Source organism: Trichomycterus rosablanca, chromosome 9 (assembly GCF_030014385.1).
Source record: "Trichomycterus rosablanca isolate fTriRos1 chromosome 9, fTriRos1.hap1, whole genome shotgun sequence".
Classification (NCBI taxonomy): domain Eukaryota; kingdom Metazoa; phylum Chordata; class Actinopteri; order Siluriformes; family Trichomycteridae; genus Trichomycterus; species Trichomycterus rosablanca.
In genome coordinates, this window is record NC_085996.1 from 6,306,898 (window position 1) to 6,320,185 (window position 13,288).

Consider the following 13,288-nt stretch of genomic DNA (forward strand, 5'->3'; position numbering starts at 1 on the left):
CAGCCAGCGATTTTGATTTCACACATTTGGAGGGGACAGGTGCTAGCCCTTGGTCCTCTCTGGCCAGTGTGGGGGTGGTGCATGCAGCAGTGAAATTTTAAAAAGGAATATGAGGGGGGAAAGGGGTCTTTAGGAGGGCTGTCCACATACTTTTGACATAACAGCTGTAAAGTTTTGAATTTAATGTCTATATTATTAGTACTGGATTTTGGTTCATTCTCCTGAGGGACTTTATTTCCAGCAGCACGGTGAGTCGGCTCTCACTTCCTGTGTGCAGTAAATTGGAGGGAACTTTTGGTCAGTTTTAATATGACTTCACTTTTTTACACTAATAGCACGTTAAGCTCTTTATTTCACCGGACTGGCAGGAGAACAATGATGGCACCCGACACCCCTGACCTTTCCCATTAGAAGATCCGGCGCTGCTTACCCGGGCAGCCTGCACAGCTCATTAGCTGGCTCAGCACCTCGTGGACCACTGCGCTCTGGGCCTGAACCACAGAGTTCCACCAGCGCGCTGGAATTAATTTCTACTTATTATGCTGTTTCTGCTTGGTGTGTGTTCAGATCCCCAAAACAAGTACGCTGTATGTTTTGCTTTGTCGGTGGTTAAAGTAAACATTGGTGGGTGGGTGGGTGTTGTAGGAGTGCAAAATATTATAAAAAACACATAAAAACATAACTTTAGCTGAATTACAATCTCGGCTGCACAGGTTAGTCATGTTTACATATTCTCATGGCTGCCATTGTTGGCTTTGATGATGGGTGTTCAGGTGCTCAGGGCTGCTACCCGCCTGACCGCTGCTTAGCACATTTGGCCATGTCTGATGAAAAGAAGGATGGACATTACTGCCAGTGCAACATCTACTCACACCTACACAAATATTAAAGGAATAGCAAGATAAGCAGCAGAGTAACTGAAATAGGGAATCAGAAATTACTAAATCAGAAAAACAGTAGGAAAAAAAAAAAAAAAAAAAAAAAAAACTTCAGTATACACCGATCAGCCATAACATTAAAACCACCTCCATGTTTCCACACTCACTGTCCATTTTATCAGCTCCACTTACCATATAGAAGCACTTTGTAGTTAGTGTGTGTTAGTGTGTGTTGTGCTGGTATGAGTGGATCAGACACAGCAGCGCTGCTGGAGTTTTTAAATACCGTGTCCACTCACTGTCCACTCTATTAGACACTCCTACCTAGTTGGTCCACCTTGTAGATGTAAAGTCAGAGACGATCACTCATCTATTGCTGCTGTTTGAGTCGGTCATCTTCTAGACCTTCATCAGTGGAGAGCTTGACCTCTCAGTGTTGGTGGACTAGCATATTACACTACTGCATCACCCGAGTGCCCTCCATGTACTTTTTAATGGGTGCAGTCAAAATCAGTTGAGGCACAGAGAAGATCTCACCATGTGGTCGATCATAATCACTAATGAAGAATTAAGAGGCCACAAAGTTATATGGCCTTGGAATTAGCAAATAATGCTCTAAGTTGATGTATGCATTTTGTATTTTCTGGTAGTGTGTGGGTGCTGCAACGCTCCAGGGTCCTGTGGATCTAGGTTTAAATCTAAAATACTTTTGCTTACAATAACCGTATAAATAAAGTCATAAAAAATTGAAACTGCCAACCATTCTCCCCAGTGTCAACCCTGACTGTTTTTTATCGCACCAACTGGCTCATGCCAGTGATTTTCTTATAAATTCGCAATCATGGGACCTTGTTGGCAGGATATTGAGTTTTGAAAATAGAGCAGGGTACCCTGGGGACTGTCTGTGCATTTGTGCGTGCGATCATACCGCCAAGCTGGCACCGAGGCAGATGCCAGGACTGAAAACAATAATTAATAAGACAGGCCGCAAATGAAAAGTGAGTTACGCTGACTGGCCATGCTTGACAGTATTTCCACTCAGACCATCCCCAGTTTCGTCCCGGGTGGGTCTAGCAAGGCGGAGGCTCAAAATAGGTGGGCAGGGTGGTATAACAATCAATTTAGTGCCCTGTTCTCTGGCCAAGCCCAAACACTGAAGCTGAGAGAAACTCCGGTTTAATTTGCTTGATAAAATACATATGTAATGCTGTTAATATATTCAGCGGAGGACTTCCTCCCTGCGCTCGGGAAACATGATCATATTTTATCCCGGGCACAGAGGAGCCTTGGCACTCGCTGAGGCACATTTACCATGTGATCAATTCAGCCGAACGTACAAATCCTTCAATCTCCAAAAGCCCCTCAATAGAAATCCATCTGGAGGATTTGAAAAAGAGATTGTGCCAAAAGTCTGCTGGTGAGAAAAGCTCAGAAGGAGGCTGGTAAGTTCTTCTGAAACCGCAAATCAGGAGGTAATAGATCAAAAGATTAAAGCTAGAGCACCAGCACTCACCCACAATTCTGCCACAATTCATTAATTCATCTCAATAGCCACTGATCATAGTAGCAAGATAGAAATACACAGGGTACCAGTATATCCCAGGGCATCTCATTTACTACCCAATCCACATATTGGTATATTCCTGGTAGGTTCCGGTACACCTCAGAGACAATAACACTGGGACCTTGGGGATGTGCACCACCACCAATACCCACTGTATCATTCGTACCATACAGTGCGTGAGCTCGACTGACAGATCTGTCACCTGTTGAATTGTAAGGTGCATCATGAAAGAAGAATCAGATATTTGACTGTTGAGCAGCTGAAGTCTCGTATTAATCCAGAATGGGTAAAATTTCTGCTTGCAAAACTGTAACAGTTCGTGTCCTCAATTCCCAAACCATTAAAGGTGATGGAACACAGTGGTAAACTTTCATCTGTCCCAACTTTTCTTGACTGTATTGCATATAACACAGATTTAATGCATTAAAAAAGATGCTGAACACAGTTGTGCTTTATTCAAAACCGGTTCCACGGTCTCGTGTTTACTTTTAGGAGTCTTGCCTTTAAACAGAAAACACTCCAAAGTCACAGTCAAGTTTCCCAGTCCTGCCAGATAAGCAACCAGAAACTGAGAAGTGAAAGATCAGAGTCTATATAAAACTCCTGACAGTAAAATATCTGCACGACTATAGAGCCGACGCACCAGAGCCTGTGATTCTCCTACTGCCTGTACACGCCTGACTCGCCTCCCACTGAGTCATTATAATATCTTCGTTGGAGATGATATTTCCCATGGATACAGCTGAGAGCCTCCAACACCAACCAGACCTTTCTGGTCCAGTTACTATTTGTGGCGAGATATAGAACAGATCAGACTAGAGAAAATAAAATGTAAAAAAGCTTTGATTCTTTGATTCTCGACTCGCTCCTGCCGGCACTAAAGCGCCTTTTGTCTGGGCTCCTGAGGGACCTCATCCTTCCTCCTACCCGCCGCAGGCCGAGCCAAACGAGAGAGGAAAAAATCACAGACAGGTAGTGCTGAGGAATTATGAGTATTCATATTTCTTGACAGTCCCATCAGACGTGTTTATTATTAGATCATAAACAATGGACAGAGGCGTCCGGGGGAAGATGCTCTAACGACGGTTGCTGAATTGCAGCCAGAAGGATAATAGATGACTTGCTTTGCAGACATGCAGTGAGGTGACTCTTCTCCAGCGCTAAACTGCCACGTCCTGTTATAATGCTCATCAGTAGACCAGTAAGCAGCGAATAAACCACAGTGATGTTGTTATCATGGTAGATTAAGTGCTGTAAACAAGATCTGCTGCAGCACCAACACATTCCAACATCGGATTATTTACACCAAAGCAATTAAAGAACCAAGGTGCAAAAAATAATGAAGTGTAACATACAGCCCATGTGGGTGCATTTACTCTTATTTGGTGCCGTTATACCCTTTAGTGAATATGATTTTAAATTCTCCAGACAGATTGTTGTTTATTGTTTATTAGGGTTTTAACGTTTTACACTTTGGTTACATTCATGACAGGAACGGTAGTTACTCATTACACACGATTCATCAAGTTTAATATCAAACACAGTCTCCAATTCACCTCACTTGCATGTCTTTGGACTGTGGGAGGAACCCGGAGAACCTGGAGGAAACCCACACAGACACGGGGAGAACATGCAAACTCCACACAGAAAGGACCCGGACCGCCCCACCTGGGGATCGAACCCAGGACCTTCTTGCTGTGAGGCGACAGTGCTACCCACATACACATGCCAGTGCTACTGACATGACGGCATGCACGCCCCTGAAAATGATTGAGTTTAGGTGATTCAGCCACACCCATAACTGACATTTTACAACATCCTACACTCTCGAGAAGAGGGCATGTCTAAATTCTTAGATTCCTTAAAATGCTCCTACTGAGGCGCCTTAATTCTGAGTGATAATCTGACTGAATAACGAGGGAGCTGTCTGTTAGATTCATGTGACTAAAGTATCCAAATATAAGTTACAGTTGGTTTCTAGATACTTTTGCTCACGTTTGTGCTGGTGTTGAGAGGATTTCTTTGTCCCATGGCTGTGATTTGTATATCACCCTAGCCTTAATCTGACCTCATTAGCAAAAAGTGAGGAGACGCACTTACACTGCTAATGAGCCGCGTTGTTCCTTCATGCTAAACACTCAATCTCAGACTGTCACAGCGAAGACATTAGCGAACACTCAAGTCCTTTACACACTCGGATTGAATACTGGGGTCTGAACCCAGCATCGATTCTGGGCTTGCAAAGCACCTCAAAGACGAGGATTAGTAATCAAAGACGAGGACGAGGACTGACACCCATACCTGGTTGATTCATTATAATTGGTTAGTGAGTGGGTGGCATGGTGGCACAGCACTCAGTGACTGAAGGCCAGGATTGAACCCAGGTTTCCAGAACCCATTTTGGTGTAAGACACCCATAATACCAACTGTACCATGCAGTCACGTGCATGTAAAATATAAACCAGGGGTCTGTCTGGAAACATAGTGAGCTGCCTACTGCCTACTTGAAGACCGCTGCTTGACCCCATTTATCAATCTACAGCAACCCACACTGACCAGATATTATAGGATGGTGGATCATTCTCAGTAATGTAGTGACACTGACATGGTGGTGGTGTGTTAGTGTGTGTTGTGCTGGTATGAGTGGATCAGACACAGCAGCGCTGCTGGAGTTTTTAAATACCGTGTCCACTCACTGTCCACTCTATTAGACACGCCTACCTAGTTGGTCCACCTTGTAGATGTAAAGTCAGAGGCGATCGCTCATCTATTGCTGCTGTTTGAGTCGGTCATCCTCTAGACCTTCATCAGTGGTTACAGGACGCTGCCCATGGGGCGCTGTTGGCTGGATATTTTTGGTTGGTGGACTATTCTCAGTCCAGCAGTGACAGTGAGGTGTTTAAAAACTCCATCAGCGCTGCTGTGTCTGATCCACTCATACCAGCACAACACGCTCTAACACACCACCACCATGTCACTGTCACTGAAGTGCTGAGAATGATCCACCACCCAAATAATACTTGCTCTGTGGTGGTCCTGTGGGGGTCCTGACCATTAAAGAACAGCATGAAAGCAGGCTTAAAAAAGCATGTAGAGAAACAGATGGACTACAGTCAGTAATTGTAGAACTACATGGTGCTTCTATATGGTAAGTGGAGCTGATAAAATGGAGAAACAAGGAGGTGGTTTTAATGTTATGGCTGTATCAGTGTATACTGTCAGTAGTTGAATACCAACACAGTACATTTATATAGTAATAGTATCTTTTAAAATAATCAATAGAAGCACCACATAGGCATACCTAATAAAGTGCTCAGTGAGTGTACAACCACCTGTAGGAGTCGAGAGGGAAGGGTAATGCGACGGTCCTCCCCGGGAGAAGCCGCCGCCCAGGCCGCCTGTAGTGCACTTGTGTTTATTGGTCTTGTTAAGGCAGGAGTGATTTACACAGCATGAGGAGGTATTAAATCTTCCTGCTCTTTCAGATCTGCGTGCTCGTGCAGGAAAGGTGATTCATTTCACTCGCCAAATGTCAAGAACTTGTGCTGGCGGACAGGCAGCTCTCTGTCATCCTTGCTCTATCATGCTGCTATTTACCATCATATCCCAGCATGCACCGGGGCACAGTCTTTTCCCTAACCTTGCAGAGGCTCGTGCGCATAAACACCCACGGCTTTCTAAACACCGCCGCACTGACTCAAACGAGAGTTGCAAATGAGCGCAGAACGCAGTGGAGGACTTACATCATTTTCTGGGTTTATTTTTGGTTCCGATTCGCTCGCGGATTTCGTTGGGAAGAAACTAACGCAGCACTTTTGATTTTCCTGTCACGGAACAATACATACGGTTTAAATAATACATAGGATGTATTATTGCTGCGGGTATATATTAAGCTTGGCACGAAAGCCAAGCACTTTTGAAAGAGTTTAATGAAAATGTACTGAGCTATAACTTCCTCCTGCACACTGGGAGATGGTTTAAAAAGTCAGTATGATCACATTACTTTTATGCGAGTCCAAGAGGCAAATGACAAAGTGCAGTCCTTGTATAAAGCACTCGACTCACCCCGGATCTGGCAAGCAGGAACTGGCGTTTACAGCATAAATAAACAGGACATTAATGCTATTTTATTATTGTTAATGGTGTAAGACATGCATTATGGTTGAGGACGAAAGGACCATCCAGACTGTTATCAAAAAAGTCCAAAAGCCAGGGTCTGTCATGGTATGGGGCTGTGTCAGTGCCCTTGGCAAAGGTCATTTACACTTCTGTGATGCAGCATTAATACAGAAAAGTACATCGAGATCTTAGAGCAACATGTGCTGCCTTCAAGACGTCGTCTTTTCCAGGGACGTCCAGCATTTTTCAACAAGATGCTGCACACATTACAAAGGCATGGCTGCAGAAGAAGAGGGTACGGGTACTGGACTGGCCTGCCAGCAGTCCTGACCTGTCCCCAATAGAGAATTTTAAAAGGAAAAAGGTGACCCCGTACTGCTGAACATCTTAAGACGTGTTTGCAGGAAAAACGAGACAAAATAAAAGCTGAAACACTAAATCACTTGGTCTCCTCAGTGCCGAAACGTCTTTTAAGTGTGGTGAAAAGGAACGGCAACATTACGAAGTGGTAAATGCTTTACTGTCCCAACTTTTTTTGGAATGTGTTGCAGGCCTGAAATGCAGGAATAAGTGTTTATTAATAAATGAAATAAAGTTGAGCAGATAAAACATTAAATATATCTCAGGTTCATCCTGTCTGACATCAAATAAAAGTCAAAGTAAATGTTAGAAACTCTGTGTTTTTTTATTATTATTTGTTTTTTCCACGTCGTCCCAACTTTTTCTGATTTGGGGTTGTAGTAGTATTTAAAATCCCCAGTTTTAGGGCTTTTTTCTTCGGGTTTATTTATGGCCCTTACAGGAACGCAGCATAACAGTGCAGAATCTGGCTGCAAAAAAACAGAAAACAACAAAGTGTCTGACCTTGATGGAAACTACTGGATGACAGACCTCGGGCAAAGTCAACCCAGCTGTAAAGCAGCAATGAGAAAGAAATTACTTCAACCTGTCTGGCTTTCGACTAAACGAAGACTGGACTTCAGGCTGTTTGGGACTGCAGGACTCACTACAGGCAGTATAAAGACGTTAATCAAACGTAATTAGCTTTAATAAGACAGATAAAGTCCAAAAGCTCTTTAATGTGCAAACAATAATGAATTAACTTTCAATCCACTTTACAATGTAAATCAGAACGTTAGCAGAAATAAAGACACCCAGTTGCTTTAATATCACAATTTGTAGAAATTACATGTCCGATTCCCAGATGGAGTAGTCCGGGTCCATTCTATGTGGAGTTTGCATGTTCTCCCCGTGTCTGTGTGGGTTTCCCTCCACAGTCCAATTACGTGCAAGTGAGGTCAATTGGAAATACAAAATTGTCCATGACTGTGTTTAACATTAAAAACTTGAACTGATAAATCGATCTTGTGTAAGCAGTAACTATCTGTTCTGTCATGAATGTAACCAACAGTGTGTAAAATATGACGTTAACATCCTAATAAATACATGTTGGGTTTGCAGATATTTTAAGGTAAATAATACTTAAATGTATAAGAAAGTCCACAAAATATGTTGAGTGGCTGGAACTCAAAATGTTTAATCTGATTAGTGAATGGGATGGCACAGTGGCTCAGTGGGTAGCACTGTCGCCTCACAGCAGAAAGGTTCGATCCCCAGGCGGGGTGGTCCAGGTCCTTTCTGTGCGGAGTTTGCATGTTCTCCCTGTGTCTGCGTGGGTTTCCTCCGGGAGCTCCGGTTTTCTTCCGACAGTCCAAAAACATGCTGTCAGATTAATTGGAGACACTGAATTGCCCTATAGGTGAATGTGTGTGTGTTACTGTGTGCCTTGTGCCCATTGAAAAGCTGGGATAGGCTCCAGCACCCCCCCCCCACACACACACACACACACACACACACCACACACACCTTAATTGGATAAGTGGTTAAGAAAGTGAGTGAGTGAGTGATTACTTAATGTAATCAATCGGGTTTTTTTTCTTCCACCTGCTCCCGTATTTAGGGGTCGCCACAGCAGATCTGGTCTTGGCAAAGTGTTATGCCCTTCCTGACACAACCCCCCTTTTTCTATTTAGGCTTGGGCGGGCATTGAGAACACACAGACAAGTGCAACTCACATTGGCCAGGCTGTATCGGTGATCAAACTTGTGCGACTTAATGTGTATCAGTAGCTCCTTTCTGTTGTGGCCATCTTGTACGATTGCTCAATGGTGATCATCTTCCTCCATGAGAATTTCATTAGTTTTCTGATGCATTTGTTCTAAAAACTAAATGTGTCTTCCTTCCTCTTTCTTCAGTGTCCAGGCTTTACATCCATATGTGGCTACTGGCTAGATCAAGGGTTACATCAATCGTTGCTTGACTATAGAGCTAACTGACTTGTTTTCCATATATTTTGTCAGTTTGAGGATCACCGCCATGCCTATTGATGATCTTGGCTTTACTTGCCCAGCAAATTCTGCAGTATTTATTTATCCACTTCCTAAATATAAGAAGGAGTCAACCTGTTCCAGTCTTCTACCTTCCACCATAATCTTCAGAACTTCTTCAGCGTTCAACATCACTTTTGTTTTATTTCTTTCCCAACTTCTCGACACGACGCACCAGCTCCTATAGTTCCTCTGGTGATGTGATCAACAACCATTATAGCAGGAAATAATCTCCATTTATATTTCTTAAGTAATAATAAGCCAGTATGCTAAAGGTAAGGTGAGGTATATGTCCTTACTCGCACTTAGTCATGCAGCAGGGACGTGTCGTATTAGCTGAAGCTGAAATGCACGTACTGACTGTCACCTTTACTCAGGGAGTAAAAGTAATCAGGATGAGAAATGCAGGAGTGAGATGAAGGCGTGGAGGATTTTCTTCAGGTTATGAAAGGACAGGACTGATTTGATTCTGAAGCCGACTCTGATCTACTGGAAGCACCTCTGACAGAACAGTTTATTTGCTTATCTGCAGCCTGGTTTATGAGGAAATTACAGCAGGATGAGGTTTAACGCTCGTGAAGTATCACAGTCAATATCATTCTGGAGAATGTGCATATACCTGTAGGTTGTCGCAGTAGTCCAAAACATGCCCAGCACCCAGTCCTGAGTCGGGTTAAGTTCCTGATAGTGTCTGTGGTACCTCACTAGCTAAACTGACCATGTGTGAGTAAAGGAAGTTCCAACTGTCTCACTGAGGTGCTGTCACAAGCCTGAATGAACACACCTGCACATCGGGTTCCTGTTGACCTGGGTTTAAACTGTCTCTGGTCACAGTTTGGCATGTTCTTCCAATATCTGCTTGGGTGTTCAGGGTGTTTCATTGCCCTGCACCCATGTGCTTTCTCCTAAATATACACAGATTAGCCAAATCATTGGGACCCCCCCCCACAAAAAATGTGCATGGCAACTCCTGTTTCATAAGTCAGGGGTTTATCAAATGTTGGGTTTATGGTAGTACAGATGTTAAATGCAGCAAATATAAGCAGCATAAGGACCTGAGTGACTTTGATAAGGGTCAATTTGTTGATGGAGAGCTCAAAAGCAACCATGGTGAGTACCCACGGACAGTGGTCTGAGGAGGGACGAACCATAAACTGCTAACAAGGTGTTCGTAAGGTCGTGGCTGACTCAGATCTACTGTGGCTCAAACTGCAGATGATTTGAATCCTGATGATTAATCACACAGTGCATCCAATCCTTCTGTGTACCCTTTTACAGTAAGACAACCTACAGTGCATGATTCACCTTTATTAATTACGAACGCTAATGTGTTAACGGCTCTGATATCATGAAACCCGCTGCCAAAGATCCACAGAAGGACACTGAGCTCTTCTGAACGCAGTCCAGCTGATGAGATCACCGAGCACGGCTATGTATGATATTCAGCCGGCATCAGCATAACAAATACACGGCAGCTGACCGGGTCGGCCTGATTCATCAGACCAGATGGTGGACACGCTGAGACGATCACTGCCCGCTATTATGAGTAAGTGTACAGTAGGCGTCGCCAGTTTCACAATGAATCATTTTTCAGTAGTTCACGTTCAGAGAGATCTGGCAACAGGTAGGAAAGTTTTATTATTTAGCATCATGACAGACACAAGATTCATCGGATTACAAGTTTAATGTCAAACACAGTCATGGACAATCGATCTCCAGTTCACCTCACTTGCATGTTTTTGTAATGTGGGAGGAAACCGGAGCTCCCGGAGGAAACCCACACAGACACAAGAAGAACATGCAAACTCCACACAGAAAGGACCCAGACTGCTTCATTTGGGTATCGAACTCAGGACCTTCTTGCTGTGAGGCGACAGTGCTACCCACCGAGCCACGGTGCCGCCCCTTTTAAATGTTTTATTATTTTGTAAATACAAGCATTTTAAATGTGTTTGTTTGTTTGTTTATTAGGATTTTAACGTCATGTTTTACACTTTGGTTACATTCATGACAGAAATGGTAGTTATTCATTATACAAGATTCATCAGTTCACAAGGTTATATTGAACACAGTCATGGACAATTTAGTGTCTCCAGTTGACCTCACTTGCACGTCTTTGGCCTGTGGGAGGAAACCCACACAGACACGGGGAGAACATGCAAACTCCACAAAGAAAGGACCCGGACCGCTCCATCTGGGAGTCGAACTCGGGACCTACTTGCTGTAAGCCTAAAGCACTACCAAATCTTTTTACGGACCAACTTACTTACATTTTGTAAATACAAGCATTTTAAATGTGATGCCTGCTTAAAATTAGCAAAAAACAATGGACCATCCAGACTGTTATCAGCAAAAGGTGCAAAAGCCAACAAGTGTCACGGTTTCGGAATATTAGCTTAATAGAGCTTAAAAGAGCTGCATGAAAAACAATGCAAACATATTGAGCTGATGTTCCAAAACCGTGACACTTGTTGGCGTTTGCACCTTTTGCTGATAACAGTCTGGATGGTCCATTTCATCTTCAAAACACAGAACTCAATGTTTTTTTTTTGCTTGTGGCAGGTGTAGCCTAGCGGTTAAGGTACCGGACTAGTAATCAGACGGTCTCTGGTTCAAGCCCCACCACTGCCAGTTTGCTGCTGTTGGGCCCTTGAGCAAGGCCCTTAACCCTCAGTTGCTCAGACTGTATCCTGTCCCAGTACTGTAAGTCCCTTTGGATAATAGCGTCTGCTATATGCCGAAAATGTTAATGCAATGTAAGCTCTTGGCTTGGCGTTAAAATGTGCCAGTTAAGAAAACACATTTCACCTTCAAGTGATTAACAGAAAGTAAGCAGAAGTATTGGATCCAGGGAAACTGGAAACCAATGACCTAGGCTACAGAAGACATATCTTGAGTAGATCACCCCACAGAAAACAACCATCCACACCTTCAGGCAACCTTCAGAGTCAAAGTGAGTTTGCTTCCAAGACATAAACACTTAATCTCCAAGGAACCATGGATGGCTCTTCCAAGACCTAGTATTAGCATGGTCATAGTTACATGTAGCTGATGGATTATGAATACTGTATGTGAGAATGCCAACAGTAATAAGACGACTGGTGCCACTTACCAGCTGCATGCCGCAGATGAATGCCAGCGTACAGCGGCCAGTACAGCAGCTCATGATGCTCCTCAACTCCGGGCTCCAAGTGCGCCGCTCAAACTCCTCCCAAAAACAGCCGCAAATTACCAAGAAGAAACGCACTGAACGAAAGCTTCAGAGTCGCACTGTTCCTAAAAGCATTCCCCAAATCACCACGTCCCTGTGACAGCAAAATCCACACCGATGTTTCTGCCAACCGAACAGGTTGGTGTTCCCCAGCTGAGTTGGATTTAACCCGTTAAGTCCGACGTCCGTTTGTTCACCTTGGAAATGGTAAGCTTTGCGATTGCACTTGCAAATGGCAACTCAGTGCACATAAGCGTGCGCGTCTTTTCAGTGCGGAAAAATACGCGCTCGGTGCGGGAAGCGAGACAAAAGCGCTCCAGTGCGGCGCTCCAGTGCGGGTCACGGACGCGGAGACGCGCGCATCGCTCCTCCCAGAGAACAAACCCGAACACAAGCACTAGCACACGCTTCTCCCAAAATCCTCCACAAGAACCGCGGGTCCGAGTTTGATTTCTCAGTGCAGAAGAGCGACCAAATCCGGAGATGCGCAAATCCGAGCGCGCAGAGATGAAGCGGGTCCGTGTGGAACGCTCAGCATCCTCTGGAATCAGAAAATCAGGGATTAGAAATCGGTAATCAGTCGCCCTGCAGCCCGAGTCCCTCCAGAATAACAGCCCGAGCGTATTTACAAAACAAATCGTGGGGACGACGGGGGACAGAAGCAGGGGAGGACGCGGGGGGACAAAAGACGCTGAGCGAGTCGAGCTGCCATCTGACGCGCCAGATTGAAGAAAGCCGGGCGCACACGGGGGTTCCAACTCTCTCTCTCTCTCTCTCTCTCTCTCTCTTTCTCTCTCTTCTCCTAAGATAAAAAAAAAGCTCCACTGGGTTGCCAGATGATCACATAAGCCAGAAATGTCCTCAAATTACGACAAATACCACCCTGCTGTGGACACCTCACCTATCACATTCAGGCGTTTCAGCCACATCCGTTGTTGACAGGTGACACATGGTGACACATTAATTATACCAGGGTTCTTCAAAAAGTTTCTGCACTATTTAACTCTATTTATTAAGAAGCGTAGCCACTGATGCAGCGCTGCTTTCACATCATCATCACATGAAAATCTTCTTCCCCTTAAAGCTTCTTTGAGCGTCCAAACAGCTTGAAATCAGATGGTGCTAAATC

General features: G+C 44.3%; 1 protein-coding gene across 1 annotated transcript in view; it reads right to left on the reverse strand.

Moving 5' to 3' along the window:
• Nucleotides 1–12,114, reverse strand: part of nkain2 (sodium/potassium transporting ATPase interacting 2) — a 123,661-nt gene extending 111,547 nt beyond the window's left edge. Inside the window, exon 1 of the mRNA XM_063001027.1 lies at nt 12,061–12,114. Coding sequence (XP_062857097.1) covers nt 12,061–12,114 — 54 coding nt within the window. The remainder of the gene's footprint in view (nt 1–12,060) is intronic.
• Between the last annotated feature and the right edge of the window lie 1,174 nt (nt 12,115–13,288).